The sequence below is a fragment of the Hemiscyllium ocellatum genome, chromosome 36 (assembly GCF_020745735.1).
Source record: "Hemiscyllium ocellatum isolate sHemOce1 chromosome 36, sHemOce1.pat.X.cur, whole genome shotgun sequence".
Classification (NCBI taxonomy): domain Eukaryota; kingdom Metazoa; phylum Chordata; class Chondrichthyes; order Orectolobiformes; family Hemiscylliidae; genus Hemiscyllium; species Hemiscyllium ocellatum.
In genome coordinates, this window is record NC_083436.1 from 30,702,455 (window position 1) to 30,720,651 (window position 18,197).

The window sequence follows — 18,197 nt, forward strand, 5'->3', positions numbered from 1 at the left end:
TATTCTCAGTTTGCATTCAGCGCAAGGGTTTAGACTGGCAATAGAATCTGGCAAACTGTTCCTTTAAATAGCATGTTAATGCTTGGAGTTATTTCAAAGCTGCATTCTTACTTTAATTCCATTTGTCAGCTTCAAACTGCTTTGCAAGTGCTGGCAGCCTTGAGCCATTTCAGGTGTGATTGTTCCTGGGCAGCTAATATTGTCTCTGTCACAAAGTATCCCTGTAATCCTGCATTTCCCATGGCTAATCTACCAAACCTGTACATCCCTGTGTCCCAATGAAGTCTGAATTATTCCCTCATACTACCATGTCCGTCATCAATTAATCAGATTATCTCAGTTAAACCACTTTGAGGTCATAATATAACAGCAAATCCCAAATGTGAAGTAAACAGCTGTTACTGAGGGAATATGTTCTTAAATCAATGTTTTGCATCATATGCATAAATAATTGGATCTCGGGAATTGGTGATTATGTTGTTGATAACAAATTAGGGACATAAAGAGTAGGCCATGAGAACTCCGTGAACTTGCTCTGCCATTTAATCTAGTTAATCTGCACCTTAACTCAGTTTTTCTGCGTTATCTCCTAATCTCTTCATACTCTTACCTTATAAAAATCTATATATCTTAATGTTGATATTTCCAGCTGTCCCAGCATCCACAGATTCCTGAAGAAAAACAATTCTGATTTTTTTCAGCTCTTTGCGCGGGTAATTACTTCCTGATTTCCTTCCTAATTGACTCAGAACTAACTTTAAGATTATCTGCTGTTGATTGACCCATCAGAACAAATCCTATCTCTGTATCCTTTTATGATTTGAGCATCTCAAAACCTCTTCATCCTTCCAAATTGCAAGGAATGCAAATCACATTTATGCAACCCATCCAAATTTGTTCCACTGAACTTGCATGGCACCTTTTGCAATGGAGTGTAAAACTTCTTGAAGTATAGTGCCCAGAGTTGAACACAATATTCAGTACAGGATCTGACCAAGGTTGCATACACTGAAATGTAAGTTTCATCCTTTTGATATCTAACCCCGTTGAAATAAGAGACCAAGACATGAGCTTTAAATGATTTCTTTATCTGGAGTTCCAAATCTCTTTGTCCTTCTGTCATTTCCATTTTCATATCAGTTATGAAATGCTCAGATTCATCATTCTTCAGGTCAAACATGGATGACCATAGGCTTAGCCACATTAAACACCATCCGCCAAAGTTATAGTCACTCATTTCATTTGTCTGCATCCCTCTGTAACTTCCTAGTGCTATTGGTTTAATGGACCAGACCAAACCCCCTCAAAATATATTCAGAAGGTAGTCTAGACCATAAAGTTTTCTTATTTTAAAGGTAAGTGTAAGGTGTTGCTTTCCAGATGCAATTTGATTGGTCAGTCTACCCAATGTTAAGCAAAACACACTTTATTCATACACTATAGCTAAAATACATCAAAAGAAATAAAATAAGGAAAAGACTTGCCTTAACTATAATTCTATTAGAAACTTTAACAGAATAATAGATTATTTTGTTTTAAACAGTAACTGTTCCAATATAGTAACATCCCATAAACACACCCTTGGAAAGGCAAAATCAGAAAAACATTCACACGCAACTCCAGTCCAGGAGGATAGCCATCAAAGGGAGAACTCCGTGAGAGTGTAGCAGGGAGAGATGTACTGCAGCTTCTAAACTCTGCTGAGACTCCAGCAACAACTGCTCCTGAAAAACTAAAATACTAAAAATCCCAGGTGTGAGAGAGCTTGACCACAGCCATTCAGGCAGCTTCTATTCCAACTTTCAAAATAAACCCCAAGGCCTCACAGACCGATCGCTCTCATGGCTCTGTGTAGTCTGCTCATCACCTCTGCCTTAAAACCTCTCTTCTAAAATAAAACTCCAGGCCATACTATTGTCACATTGGGATATTTATTGTCTCTGTTAATTCAGAGTAACCTGCAAATTTGAACATAATGTTCCTCTTTCCTGGAAAGTGCTGAATGAATATGGTGACACACTGAACATACAAATAAATGCCTCAGAAACACAAACTAGTCACGTCCTGAAGGAATGACTATTATTCCCAATTGTAATCACCCTCATCCAATCAATTTCCCCAATCCAAATCAGAAGGCTACCTAGAGTCTGTGCTGGCAATAATTAAATACTCTACAGTATGGAAATGGGCTCTTCAGCCCAACAAGTCCACACCAACCCTCCAAAGAGTAGCCCACCTCGACCCATTCCCCAACGTTTACCCCTGACTAATGCACCTAGCACTATGGGCAATTTAGCATGGCCAATTCACCTGGCCTGCACATTTTTGGATTGTGGGAGGAAACCCTCACAGACACAGGGAGAATGTGCAAACTCCATACAGACAGTCACTTGAAATTGGATTCAAACCTAGTTTCCTGGTGCTGTGAGGCAGCAGTACTAGCTGCTCAGCCACCATGTCACCCTACGTGAAATGTAATCAAATGCCTCCTGCAAGTTCACTTCAAGAACATTCATACATGTGCCCTTGTCTATCTGATTCTAGTTTCCTCCGATTTGAAATACTCAGATTTGATATGCTTGAGAAAGGCAATCTGGCTCATTTTAATCAGTGCAAGTGCTCGGTTACTCTATCCATTACAGTTGGAGATTTGATTAATAAAGCCGAACCAAAATACAGAAATAAATGGGTTTACAGAGTGGACATATGAATGGTTTATAATATAAAGTATTGCCATGTTTGAGGTCATTCACAATAGTATGTGGTATGAGGAAGCTATATTCCTTGAATTGAAAGAGAGCAAAGAAAATGAGAGTACAGATAAATCATTAAAATTAGCAAATTGTAAAGACATGAATGTCATAAACCAAAGTGTTGCTGGTTCATTGCTAGAGGTTTAGAGTACAAAAGCAATAGGGTAATATTCAACATCATAGAACCTTACTTACTTCACACTTGGAGTACTTTGAGCATTCTTTAGTACTCATACAAATATGTTAACAGTAAATACTTGGCAATGTGCAGAAAAGATTTGTTAGGATGTTACCAGCATTGACAGAATGCATCAATCAGGAAAGATTCAGCATTGGTAAGTAGGGGCTGGTGGGAAGGAATGGAAAAATGATTTGCTCTTTGCTTTGAGAAAAGAGAGTAAAACACAACCTGGTAGTTGTCTTATAGAAGTTGAAGATGTTTGATAGGGTAGGTGTGGAGAACTTGTTTCTACCTGTAGGTAAATCCAGAACAAGAGATTTTGTTGGGGGAGTGAGGGTGTGGTATTGAATCTAAAATAGCTGCTAACAAATGAACAGTGAAGAGTTTAGGAGGAATTTCTTTTCATATAGTGTGGTGAGAGTGTCAGACTCAATGCCTAACTGACTGAAACAGATAGTATTAATAATAACATTTAAAAGGAGGTTTATGGGGTACATGAGGATGAAGTAAATATAGAAGCATAGGATTTTGGAGCAGGAATAGACCATTCAGCCCTTCAAGTCTGTTCTACCATTAATTAAGATCATGGCTAATCTGGATGTGACCTCAATTCCACTTTCCTGTTTGCAACTAGCACCATTCCCCCTCTCCTCTTTGAGTCTATTGTCAATCAAACATTTATTTGACTATGCTCTGAACACACTCAGTGCCACACCCAACAGTGCCTTCCAGGTAAAAGAATTTCACTCACTGAAACAGAAGGGTCGAGGTGGGACAGGGGACAGTGGAGCGGCATATTTGCCCAGAGACATTATTATTTTCCTTTTGTGCTCACTCAGGATTAGATTCTCTTCATTCATTGAAACTAGATTAGATTAGATTACTTACAGTGTGGAAACAGGCCCTTCGGCCCAACAAGTCCACACTGACCCGCCGAAGAGCAACCCACCCATACCCCTACATTTACCCCTTACCTAACACTACGGGCAATTTAGCATGGCCAATTCACCTGACCCGCACATCTTTGGACTGTGGGAGGAAACCGGAGCACCCAGAGGAAACCCACGCAGACACGAGGAGAACGTGCAAACTCCACACAGTCAGTCACCTGAGTCGGGAATTGAACCCGGGTCTCAGGCGCTGTGAGGCAGCAGTGCTAACCACTGTGCCACCGTGCCGCCCACTAGATGTCAGTAAAATCAGTATTGACCCGATGCCCCACAGGCTGATAAATAAAGTTGCTTAAACATGGTTTGCATCCTATAAGTGGATTACACTACCTACATTGGAGAAGCAGAGACTTGCACCATCTCTGATACAAGTGATGTCCAATCTCACATCTTAACTAAGTTGAACCACCAACACAATTCTGTTATAACTGCACAAGGAGATGGCAGAGAAATACTGCACTGATGAATTCTAGTCCAATGTTCTGCCAATGTTTACCAGGGTTTACTTACTTGAGTTGTTAAAAAAATCTCTCTTTGCTTCCAGCCAACAAGGGAAGTTTTTGGAAAAGAACCTAATGAATGTGAAGAGGAGGAATTACAAGAAATATTGGTAAGACAAGTAAAATTGTTTCTCCCCATTGTAATCCAAAATTGCACTGATATGACAAAAAGGCATTTAAAATACTAATAAGTATTAAGTAATTTGGCAGAATTGTAAACCCCAAGTTGATGAGCACACCTACATATACATACACAAACCACCTGTAAGTTCTTCAGCATTCCTGAACCAGTTGATTGGCAGCTTATCCTCTGATTTTCTCTCCCTCCTTCAAACTAAACACCTACACACCTCCTCATACAGCTCTCCCAGTGTTGAGGACTTTGTGGAAAACATTAAACAACATGCCCTTGTGCACTTTAATCGCAATATTTTTTCATTAATTTTCAGCAGCATTATTGAAACAATAACATGAAATTTCTCTTAAGAACAAAGTTCAATAATTAGTGAGGAGATAGGTGATAAATTTATCTAGTAGCAATGTAGATTTAATTGTGGTGGAGGTCCCTCGATTGTGTTTGTTATTCGTAACAGTGCAAAATGTAGAATTAATACTTAATGACTGCGAGGATATTTTATGAATGTTTTATGCATTGGTGAGATTGTAAACTTTTGTATGAATGAAAATCAGACTGTTGTGGTGAAAATGTTTCTGTTTGCATAATTTTGAATCTTGCAATTAGAAGTAATACTGCAAATAATCCTTTGGAAGCCCACTTTTCAGTTTTAAGAATAGGGGTATGGTGGTGGCACAGTCACATTCTCCTCTGGAGCGCACACAAACCCTGTCAAGATTAAACAGCTTGGCATCATCCTGTTTTCCAGAGTGAGCAACTCCCACAAGCTTCGGACTTTCAACTTTATGAGTTCAGCTTTAGTGACTTAGAATACGCGGAGATGGATCTTGTGAGATGTGGCATCCAGATGTATTACGAGTTGAAAGTTGTGGACAAATTCCACATCCCACGTGAGGTACGTTTCAACAGAACAGGAGAGGCCTGAGCAGTAAATACCAGAATGCAAAATGCCAGGTGACCAGAGGTAGCTCTGGAGATACCAGAGTGATTTGCTGTGATCTCGTTGAATAACCTGAACCCAATCCCAATGCCTTCCTCCTCAACCTTAGCTGTTAAGAGGAAAGTGAGTTTGCATTATCCAGGCTGGTAAACGAAGGAGATGCCAAATTGATGTGGGAAGATGTCAGGAGGAGATCCAACATTTTCCTGCCGCCATGGCATATTGGCAGTAAAAGTGACTTTGTTGGCACAACTGGTAGCTGCCAGTTGAGCCGCCTTAAGTGATAAAATAAGGGCTACAGCCCTCCTCAGCTCTGCCGGCATTCTGCCTATGTTGGGAGGGTGCATTGACATGTAGGGTAACTGCTCATTAAACCCTACTGGACTGACAGCAGTGTCCAGAAAGAAGACTGGGAAGAGGGGGTGCTCCATGGCGCTAATGGCTGGCCTGAGTAGCAATAGTACTGTTGGTGCTTCCCCTGATGTCTAGGATCTGGCTTGGTCATTCAATGACACCAAAATTGGAGGTGTGGTGGACAGCGAAGAGGGTTACCTCAGATTACAACAGGATCTTGACCAGATGGGCCAATGGGCTGAGAAGTGGCAGATGGAGTTTAATTCAGATAAATGCGAGGTGCTGCATTTTGGGAAACCAAACCTTAGCAGGACTTATACACTTAATGGTAAAGTCCTAGGGAGTGTTGCTGAACAAAGAGACCTTGGAGTGCAGTTGTATAGCTCCTTGAAAGTGGAGTCGCAGGTAGATAGGATAGTGAAGAAGGCGTTTGGTATGCTTTCTTTTATTGGTCAGAGTATTGAGTACAGGAGTTTGGAGGTCATGTTGTGGTTAGGCCACTGTTGGAATATTGCGTGCAATTCTGGTGTCCTTCCTATTGGAAGGATGTTGTGAAACTTGAAAGGGTTCAGAAAAGACTTACAAGGATGTTGCCAGAGTTGGAGGATTTGAGCTCTAGGGAGAGGCTAAACAGGCTGGGGCTGTTTTCCCTGGAGTGTCAGAGGCTGAGGGATGACCTTATAGAGGTTTACAAAATTATGAGGGGCATGGATAGGGTAAATAGGCAAAGTATTTTCCCTGGGGTCAGGGAATCCAGAACTAGAGGGCATAGGTTTAGGGTGAGAGGGTAAAGATATAAAAGAGAACTAGGGGGCAACATTTTCACACAGAGGGTGGTACGGGTATGGAATGAGCTGCCAGAGAAAATGGTGGAGGCTGGAACAAATGCAACATTTAAGAGGCATTTGGATGGGTATATGAATAGGAAGGGTTTGGAGGGATATGGGCTGGGTGCTGGCAGGTGGGACTAGATTGGGTTGGGATATCTGGTTGGCATGGACGGGTTGGACCGAAGGGGCTGTTTCCGTGCTGTACATCTCTATGACTCTATGACTCTATCACACTCCCTCCTTGGAGAAGCAGCCTCAGAAATGGTTGCCACTAGTTGAACCTGCTGAAGAGGGGGCGGCTCTCATTTCCAGCACTAGCTGCAGGAAATCTCCATCAACAGGAAATCTCAGCCCGTTATCTCAGACTCTAAAGCTACTACTTGAGTACCTTTTTATGTTATTTTGTAAGTCATTACAAGTATGCAGTCTGGCTCAGGCAGTTAATATTGTGCCCAGGTTAGCCAGAGACCTTCAAGTTGGATTGACATGACAGATGATTTCAGTCAGATCTGCAGGTTGTAATGGAGACGATAGTTACGGCTACAATACCTACCGAATTGGGATTTGCTATGACAAGGATTTGAAACCATAAGACAGCAGGAATAATAGACCCATTGGGATTTAAATGGGAGAAAGTGAGGACTGCAGATGCTAAAGATCAGATTCAAAGAGTGCAGTGCTGGAAAAGCACAGCTGGTCAGGCAGCATCCGAGGAGCAGGAAATTGACGTTTTGGACATAAGCCCTTCATCAGGAAATCCTTGTAGAGGGAGGGGGAGAGCTACTTCAAGGTAGGCATCCTTGGCAGAGGCTTCGCCGTGAGGTTATAATCAGCTAGGAGAAAGTGAGGACTGTAGATGCTGGAGCTCACTGAAGAAGAAAGTATTTCACTCAAAATATGGAAAGGATGTCAAAGCCTCGGAAGTGAAGAGTCATTGGAATGGTGCCATCATAAGGCACATTTAGAAACAGGGAAACTGGGATAGTGCTCCTCAGCACAGATAAGGTGAAGGTAAAATTTAATATAGGTGATCAAACAATGAGAGGTTTTGAATACAGTTATTCAGGAGAGTCTGATGAGAATAAAAACAAAAAAAAAACTCAGCAGGTCTGGCAGCATCTGTGGAGAGAGACCCAGAGTTAATGTTTCAAATTGGCAGGATTCCTCTTCAGAACCTTGGGAAATCTGGCAGGAGGGTTGGTAACCAGTGACTATAAATGGAAGGAAGTTATTGAATGAACCAGGGGGGAGATGAAAACCCATTTTAGGCGGAGAGTTGTTGTGATCTGGAATGTGCAATGTTCTTGCAAGCAGATCCAATCGTAGCACTGAAAAAGGAATTGAATTAATTCTTGAAGGGCTACACTTGGAGGTTGGTTTGGGAAGAATGTGGGTGCAGGTCAAATTGGACAGTTTGGATACAGGTGGACGGCGATGCCCTTAGTTTTGCACTGATTGGTTCTCTTAATCCAGAATTCAGAAGTGGCCAGACATGACTCAAATATACCACCCAAGCTGATGTATCGCACCTGGTCTTTGATTATCAAGAGAGGAGGGTGGAATGACTTTAAAGAAGAGCTCCAGCACATTCTATTACCTTATTTCTTATAACCATAAGATAAGTACATTTCATTGAATGCCAGATTCAATCTCCTGCACTAACTAGGTATTCTATGGCTATTTGTCAGGTTCTGGTCAGGTTTATATATTCCTTAAGTAAAGGATACCGAAGAATTACATACCACAACTGGCGTCATGGATTCAATGTTGGGCAGACCATGTTCACTCTTTTGATGGTAAGATTATCCTCTTAAAGGTTCTGCTTTTCAAATTTGCATTAATATTATAGGCCCTTTTCCCTTCTTGTCTGTGAAGTGGTATGCTGACATTTAAAATTTAACTGCATTGGGGTCCTTATTTGGAATTCAGTCTTTTCCATCTTCATCCTCTCACTCTTGTTTCGATATTATATTCATCAACAAAAAATTCTGGGCCAATCTACCTGCAAAAGTAAATCCGATGTGTGAAGACAAATGCTTCCAAAGTTACGGGAGCCAAAGGAGTGAAAGTTATTATTATAATCATAATTGTTGGTATTTTGCAACAATGCAACAGTTTCATGGTGGTTTTTACTGATGCAATAGCTTAATGTTTCCAAATTGAATTCAGGTTCACAGATTTCCACAGCTGGATTTGACCTCAGCATCTCTGATTTGCTCCTCTAACTAATTATAAATAAAGGCAGAATATGCTGCAAATGTGCAGTAGATCTGGCTGTATCTGTGGAGAAAGAAACAGAGTTAGCATTTTAGTTGGCGCCCCTCATTTTCCTGATATAGATCACGGAATCCCTACATTGTGGAAGCATCAAGTCCACACTGACCCTCCAAATAGCATCCCACCAAGACCCACACCACTACTCTGTAACCCTGCATTTCCCATGGCTAGCCCACCTAGTCTGCACATCCCTGGACATTATGAGCAATTTCGTATGACCAATCCATCTAACCGGCACATCTTTGGATTGTGGGAGGAAACCTATACAGACACAGGGAGAACGTGCAAACTCCACACAGGCAGTTAGCTGAGGCTGGAATCAAACCTGGATCCCTGGCACTGTGAGGCAGTAGTGCTAACCACTGAGCCACAATGATGTGCTGTGTAAACTCTGTTTCTGTCTCCATTTGAGGATAACTGAACTGCTGAGTACTTCTAGCATTTTCTGCTTTTGTTCTAGATTTTCAGCATTCTACAGTATTTTTGGTTTTGTGCCCTCATGACTTTGGTTCAGTAACATGATCCCTCCAGTAACTTGGCACTCATAATATAAATTAGGCCTCTGTGAAGCATGTTTGAGGTATTTTCCCACATAAAAAAAAAGCTAATTGCTGATGGATTTCCAAAATTGCAAGCAACCCAACTGCACAATACTAGTATCATGTGAATGCAAATAACTTGAATTCTGAAAATCCCAATGGGATCGTATGTGAAACTGCAGCATAACTGAAATCCATCATATTATTTGTAAGAGCGATGAAACACAGCCACTGTTCTGTGGTTCCTTCAATTTTGATTAATATTTTAAAACAACAGATAAGTAAATTGCACTGTTCTAACCAGACTCAGGATTTAAGATGTATTAACAAAGCTGGTTGCCTCCCATGTTCTGATCAAATGTGGTTAATCTCACACGTTTCTATGCACTTGCAGACAGGTAAATTGAAACGCTATTACACAGACCTGGAAACAATGGCTATGGTCACTGCAGGGCTCTGTCATGATATTGATCACAGAGGGACCAACAACTTGTACCAAATGAAGTAAGTTCTTAATAACCAACAGCCATCCTTCTTTAAATCAATTGTCATTGGTAAATAAGAACTGAAAACTATAGAAGGTGTTAGCATTTTTGTTTGAAAACAAAACACATGCTTAATTTTCTGTTCTTGTCAACTTTTTCAATCTACATAGTTTTGGTTTTAGCTCGTTTATCACCTTTTATGAAGATTCATAAGAAATTAGATTAGATTACTTAGAGTGTGGAAACAGGCCCTTCGGCCCAACAAGTCCACACCGACCCGCCGAAGCGCAACCCACCCATACCCCTACATTTACCACTTACCTAACACTACGGGCAATTTAGCATGGCCAATTCACCTGACCTACACATCTTTGGAATGTGGGAGGAAACCGGAGCACCCGGAGGAAACCCACGCAGACACGGGGAGAATGTGCAAACCCAGGTCTCAGGCGCTGTGAGGCAGCAGTGCTAACCACTGTGCCACCATGACGCCCGATGTGTTGCATAATGTAAAAAAATGGGGAACTCTGAAACTAGACAGGACTAAAGATGGGCACAACAGGAAAAGCTATGCCAGTGAGTGGGATTTATTGTGATAGGAACCTAATAAGCAATGTAGGCATTTGCTCATATTTCTGTATACGTCTTACAGGATTATCAACAGGAATACATTTATTTCCCGATTGTTAGTGATTCCAATATAAAATCTATATAGGAGTCTATATTAATACAGTCATAGCTTATTAGGCCCAATGCTTTTTAACTTGCCTAATTTATTTATATCTGATTCATATAAATACTAAATGCAAAAGAAAAACTGTCTCACATTTATCAAAGTATACGTCTATCTAAATACATAAATGCATTCATGTATGAAATAGTTTTGCAAGAGTATTAAGATAGCCACATAAACACAATGCCAAATCTTAATTCAATATACAGCTAAACTCTGAATTTTTCATGTGCAAAAAGAAAATATGAACATCTATTTACATTTATAATGTACAGCATATTTGAACATTGTGCTAAAGTGCTCACCTGAAGGTGAATTAAGTGCATGGACTATACATGTTATGGCTACCTTAATGAAAGGGGTTGTTTTAAAATAGGTGTCTCAGGGCTGGTGCTTGCCCAGGTAAGACAACAGTGATGCAGTGGCAAGAATAGTAAATAAATGAGAATGTAGGATGCAGAATACAAACAGATCAGCCATGGTCTTATGGAATGGCAAAACAGGCTTGAAGGACTGAATGGTCTATTTTGGTCTTGTAAAAGCTTGCCCTACTCCAAGGAAATTGCAGAGGACTATTTGATACCCCACAGTTGACCTGACCAAGCCAGGAGTGCATGGTGTGGGCTTCTGGCCCATACCAGTCCACCACCTTAAAATGCCTTGGGAAGGATTGGAAATCCTGGAATCATGTCCTGGCTGTCATTTTCCCATCTCCATGGAATATCCCCAACTCCATGAAAAAATCCGACCCAAGGTCTCAGTTCTGAACTATAGGTCTTTCGGGAAACGTTTGTATTTTTATCTCTCTAGCTTTGCATGCAGGCTTAAGTAGTTCTGTTCAGTGTACATTGATCCATTACCAGAGTAACATAATCATTCATAGATCAGTCAAACCATTGAGCACACACTTAGCAAAGCCTTGACAAGTAAAACTAAATATTTTCTTTCTTTTTTCTTCATTATGGTTGTAAGAGGCAAATACCCCACAGTTGACTGTGTGGAGTTTGCACGTTCTCCCTGTGTCTGCGTGGGTTTCCTCCAGGTGCTCCGGTTTCCTCCCACAGTCACAAAGATGTGCGGGTTAGGTGAATTGGCCATGCTACATTGCCCGTAGTGTTAGGTAAGGGGTAGATGTAGGGGTATGGGTGGGTTGCGGTTCAGCGGGTCGGTGTGGACTTGTTGGGCCGAAGGGCCTGTTTCCACACTGTAAGTAATCTAATCTAATCTAATCTAAATACATTTGAGAATTCAGAATGGAAATTGGATATTCAGGGCTGTAGGGAAAGAGCAGGAAAATGGGATTACTGAGTCATCTTACAGAAAGACAGTGAGGGAAGTTGATAGGCTGAATGGCCTCTCTGTGTGTGCTGTAGCTATTCTACAATTGATATGTTTTTGATGGTGTAGAATTATTTCAAGCAAAGCTAGAGTTATACTTTTTATACTTCTTTTATCTCTTTTAATTTTCATCAATTTGTGTTGTAACTACTGAGCGGAGGGCAATATGGTCCCACACTGAAAATGTACTGTTGTCTTAGGCAATAAGTATTTGTAATGGTCAATTTATCTGTTATCAGGTCCCAGCACCCATTGGCAAAACTACATGGCTCTTCAATTATGGAACGTCATCACTTGGAGTTTAGCAAGACTTTACTTGCTGATGAGGTGAGACTCTTAAATCACATGGGCCACTACAATTAGATGGAGCAATCTTATTAATCGCAGCACTCTGCCAGACTGATAAATTCAATCAAAGGCTTGAGCCAGGAATAAAGCTGTGGGTGAAATAGAACAGAACATAGCTAACAGAGGCTGGCAGTTGAAATACAAGTTGCACAAAGTGAGTGATGATGGTTCTCGTGATGCACTAATAGTGTCCCTGCCTGTGAGCGAAGATGCCCCGGATCGAGTCTGATCTGCTCCAGAAGTGTATAAAAGCATCTCTGAATTGGTTGATCAGGAAATAAAGAAATAGGTGATACCATCACAGCTCCTGTCTCATCCTATTGCCTTTATTTTCCATTTATTGTGAAATCAATTTCACTTCTTTAACACTAACAGGAGAACAAAAAACACTGATCAACTGAGGAAACTGTAGATATATTTTAAATCATACAACATTTGAATATGATAATAAATGTAAGAATAATAAGGTAATTCTGGAAATGTGAAATAGAAACGTAAATGATTTCTAGATTTTTAAAGAAACCTAAAGCTGCTTAACATTTGGTCAGGATCTGGACCCAAAAGTTTTATACATCTCCAGAACTGTTTTGAGAATGAATCAGTGGATGAGATGCAAGTTGGGTTCTGTGTCTGCTCCTGAATGTACTACAGGGCTTTATAATGGTACCAGTCACAGTCTCACTGGTCGAGGCAACAAAGACAAAGCATCAAAGTTCATGATGCAGGGTCCCATAACGTGGAACAAATTACTGGATAGGCTGCAGAAAATCAGTGCATTTAACTCTGTCACATTATCTTAAATTTTTATGATGAAATTTACAGGGTCAGGGAAGACTGAACACCCGTATTTGCGTCTGAACGTTGATCCAATCATATTGCAGTGCTTTTTTTTTCTGCCGCCTGTTTTAAACTGCTTCAGTGAGCAGGCAGGTTCCTTCTTTAAATATGCCAAAATACAGCATGTGTCTGATGATATCATCTGGAATTTTATGGGCTGTTAGGTATCATTGAAGGTAAAAGGGGTGATTGGCATAAACGCAGCCAATGGAACGTTTTGGGCACCAAGGAATGTTTTTACATTGTTAACTTTTCATTGACTCCTGATGTTAATTCCTGTTTAAACATTTCTGGGCATTGTTTTAATCTTCCGTAATTATGCTAAAATTGATGAATACAATCTTAAATGACTGATGTCAAGAAATCAGCCCTGATGAAGGGCTCCTGCCTGAAACGTTGATTTTCCTGCCCCTTGGATGCTGCCTGGCCTGCTGTGCATTTCCAGCAACAGTCTAATCTAGACTCTAATCTCCATCATCTGCAGTTCTCACTTTCGCGAAAATGGCTGATGCTGTGTCATAACCTAGGAAGGAGAAAGTGAGGTCTGCAGATGCTGGAGTATCAGAGCTGAAAATGTGTTGCTGGAAAAGCGCAGCAGGTCAGGCAGCATCCAAGGAACAGGAAGTTCGACGTTTCGGGCATAAGCCCTTCATCAGGAACGAAGGCTTATGCCCGAAACGTCGAATTTCCTGTTCCTTGGATGCTGCCTGACCTGCTGCGCTTTTCCAGCAACACATCATAACCTAGGAAACCTGTTACATTAACTACTACTTCAAAATCACACTTTATGGCCATCATGTAATTGTTTTCCATCTTTGAGATTTTCCACACCATTCAATGGGCTGGATTCATCATTTCCCTTGCTGACAGGTTTGGAGGCAAAGGAGCAGAGGAATGTCAGTGGCCGTCTGATTGCCACCCACTCATTTGTCCCTGCCTCTGTTGTACCTTTTATCTGGTGGGGTTGGGGAGGGGAAGGAGGTTTAAGTAGGGGTGAAGGTGTATCAATTAGCCAACCCTGGGGTTACTTAAGTTGCCATTTCAAGGTCTCATCCTGTTGCTGCTCAGATTCAGTGGGAGAGGCCTGTGTCAAGAGGGCAACCCAGGAGCCTCATTCACTATGCAGGCTGGTGGTAGGCAAGTAGGGCCCCCTCCTCCCAGACTTTACCAAGGTGTAATCCCCATCCCTTAGATTCACCTTCCTGCCCAATCGGTCTACCCCACTTCTCAATCCCCGAGTGCCCGTTCACCTTTCTGCAGGTATGCTGTGTGATTCAGTGGAGCTAAATTCCTCTTCCTTTTGGCAGTCTCTCTGGCAGCAAGGAAGATGTATGACCTGGAACCCAGGCTGAGGCCAGAACATGCACGTAGAGTCTTTTAACAGAGGAGGGGTGCTGCACTGCAGCGGTCACATGGTTCTGGCTGATCTGTAGGTGACTTTCCCCTGACACCACTTGCCATTGGCATATCTGCAGGATGTTTAAAATGTTGGCCATGTTATGAACCCGCACTCCTTGGCCATCAAGTCCTGGGGTGGGACCTGAATCCGGTGCCTCTGGATCAGAGGCAGGGATGTTACCCACTGGGCCACAAGACCTCCCCTGGTGCTGCCAAATTGGAAAGCTACCAGCCTCTGATTGGCCAGTAAGTTTCTCAGGGTGGACATCCTGATGTTGAAGACTGGAAATTCTACCTCAAGTCAACTAACAATCAATCAGCTGCAAACTAGCATTGGGTTACTGTGGCAATTTATCACCAGACTTGGGAATGTATTAAGAAAGGAGGTTCTGTACTTTGATCCTCCAGCTATACCTGTAAAGAACAGCTTTAGTCTGACTGCTGATTCACTCCCCTCCCTCTCAACGTAGCTAACTGCTAATACTTTCTGTGAAAATGATAGGTGTAGTACTCATTTACTTTATCATTGGGTAACTAGCTCAAATTTGTCTTGTTGGTTCTCTTCCAGACTTTGAACATTTTCCAAAACTTGAACAGGAGGCAGTATGAGCACGTCTTCCATCTGATGGATGTTGCGATCATTGCAACAGATTTGGCGCTCTACTTTAAGTAAGGGACAGTGAGTCTCCTTTATAGACAAACAGCTTTGTAGTTGTTTAAGTTGCAGACAACTTATACCAGAAGACATAGGAGCAGAAATTAGGCCATTCAGCCCACCAAGTCTGTTCCACCATTCAAGTATTGGCTGATATGTTTTTCATCCCCATTCTCCTGCTATCTCCCTGTAACCCTTGATCCACTTAATACTCAAGAACATATCTGTCTCAGTCTTAAATATATTCAATGACCTGGCCTCCACAGCCTTCTGTGGTAGTGAATTCCATAGATTCAACACTTTCTGGCTAAAGAAGTTACAAAATGAAGAGAAAATCAAGTTAGGCAGGATCCTGTCTGAAGCACTGAACAAAAATATTTTGGAGGAACCACATTCTTTAACAATATAGGGAAAATTACTTGTTGGTTCTATGGGATGAAGTTCTTCATTTGGACTCCAATAGGTTTGCAAGCATGTTACACATTCAACCCAGCACCAGGAAATTGTCAAACAAGGCTAGCGCTTGGAGAACAGCACTGAGAATAAAAATGTAATTTTCCAAAATAGCCCTTCTACTCAGGGCAGTATCTAGAAGGAAGTGAGAGTAGAAATTATGGAGGCACTACCCATCACTTTTCAGTCTTCCATAGACTCAGGGGAGGTGCTAGATGACTGGAGGATTGCAAAGATTATGCCCTTGTTGAAAAAAAATGTAAGGGTAAGCCTAGTAATTATAGATCAGTCTGTTTAACTTCCGCGCTGGTGAAACTTCTAGAAACAATCATTCAGGATAGAATTTAGATGGACAAATCTCGGGTAAATTAAGGAGGGCCAGCATGGGAAAGTCATGTTTCGCTAACTTGTTGGAGATTTTCAAGAGAGGTCGATGAGGTTAATGCTGTTGACGGACTTGTAAAAGACGTTTGATGGAGGGTCACACAACAGAATTGTGTAAAAAGTTATGACTCTTTAAGCAAGATAGTAGCAACCGAGATACAAAATTTGCTGAGTGATAGAAAACAGGAAGTAGTGGTTAATGGAAATTTTTCAGAGTGGAGTTCCCCAGAATGGGCCCATTGCACATTGAAGCATCTGCACAGAAGATTTACATGAATGGCTGCAGGGAAGACAAGCTTAAGAGGATAGAATTGAAAGATTGGGACTCGAAGGAAGGAGGTTAAGAGGAGATCTGATAAATTTTTAAAATTATGAGGAGACTAGATAAAGTAGAGAGGAGAAGCTGTTCCCACTTGTAAAGGGAGCAAGAACAAGATGGCATAGATTTAAAGTGATTTGCAATAGAAGCCTTTTCACTCAGCAAAGGGTATGGTATGTACTGCCTGGAAATATGGTGGAGACACGTTCAAGTGTGGCATTCAAGGAGACATTAGATGACTATTTCTACTCACATAAGAAGAACATTCCAGACCTGAAACATTCGTTGTGTGAAAAAGATTTTTCTCATGTAGCATTTGTTTCTTCTGCTACTTTGAATCTCCACATTCTCAGTTTTTTCACATGTTGGAATAGTTTATCTCCATCTGTTGTGTCCAGGTCACTCAATATTTGGAATTATTCCACGTGGGTTTGAAAGGGAGCAATAAGCATCACCAATGTTGTGTGATTATGAGATAAGGAGGCGATGGAAGAGTAAAGCACAGTTTTGTGGGAGATGAATCAAGGGCTATTTCCTCCTATTCTACTGTTTTTGTAGTAATAGTAGATCCCATAATTATAAATAGTTGCAGAGCGGCAATAAGCAATATTCATTAGACCACCAGGTGGCTATTCTTGCACATAGTTGACCATGTAAACCCTTAAAGAACCCACACATTTAGAAAATATGGATGGTAGCCATTATAAATGCCACTATCGAAGTTCCACTCAGCCTTCTCTTCTCCAAGAAAAACAGTCTTAACTTTTCCAGTTTATCTTCATAATTGGTGTTCCTCAGCTTGAAACATTCTTTTGAATCGTTTTTTGTACTCCATCCAAATCCTTCACAAAAAATGTGGCACTCAGAACCGGACACAATACTGAGCTGAGGCTGAACCAGTACCTTATCCAAGTTCGACATTGCCTCCTTGCTCTTACATTCTGTGTACCTCTTAATTCTCCATCTTTCTCCAAGTTCAGTCTCTTCCCAGTTACATTCGTGATCTTCCAACATTTTCCATCAGCACTACAATATCAACAACTCTCCGTTGCATTTGTTTGATAACTTGCTTGTCTTGTTGCTGCTTTCTGTCACTCAACATCACCACATAATCATCATCATTGGAGTAAGAGTTGTAGCGGGGGGCCCAAGTAAAACAGAAAATAGGTACATTCCACAGACCCCACAAAAAGGCAGGAACATCTGGGCTCCAGACAGGTACCTTTGAACTTGGCAAAAGGGAGCCAAGTTAAAGGAGAAAAGTGAGACAGAGATCAGCCAGGGGGATGAGGGTGGCAGTGGATAGGGACTATTCTGGCCTTTTTCCAAGGAAGAAGCAGACACCCTTTAGTCCCTCATGACAGGGACTGCACATCCCTCATGTGGAGGGATTGCACATTTCTGGTGAAAAGGAGGCAGATAGGCCCAGAAAACTGGAAATTAGAGTGTTCCTGCTTTCTCTCTTTGTGCCTGATTGGTGTCCTGTATATTTGTCTGAGATGGCTCCTGTTCTTTTGCGATGTAGCACTGTTATCAATAATCACTTCATATGATCATCTGGACTGCTTACATATTTTAGAAACCTTTGCTGTTGCCCAATTAGTGAATGGGATTTCTAAACTCACACTGTCTGCCCGTTGCACATGTTTGGGAGTTGTTCAGCTGCTTCTTACATGATTTCAAGGAGCTGTATGCATCACTTGGGGATCAAAGGATATGTAGGAAAGGTGGGAACACGCCATTGATTGAATGACTAGCCATGATCATAATAAGTGACGGAGCAAGCT

The 18,197-nt window shown here is 41.4% G+C and overlaps 1 protein-coding gene across 1 annotated transcript in view; it reads left to right on the top strand.

Annotated features, from left to right (window-relative positions):
• The window catches only part of LOC132833454 (rod cGMP-specific 3',5'-cyclic phosphodiesterase subunit beta-like), a 72,153-nt gene that overhangs the window by 34,440 nt on the left and 19,516 nt on the right, over positions 1-18,197 (top strand). The window contains exons 11-16 of the mRNA XM_060851763.1: positions 4,429-4,494; positions 5,269-5,415; positions 8,333-8,440; positions 9,855-9,964; positions 12,256-12,343; positions 15,168-15,268. Of these exons, the coding sequence (XP_060707746.1) occupies positions 4,429-4,494; positions 5,269-5,415; positions 8,333-8,440; positions 9,855-9,964; positions 12,256-12,343; positions 15,168-15,268 (620 nt within the window). The remainder of the gene's footprint in view (positions 1-4,428; positions 4,495-5,268; positions 5,416-8,332; positions 8,441-9,854; positions 9,965-12,255; positions 12,344-15,167; positions 15,269-18,197) is intronic.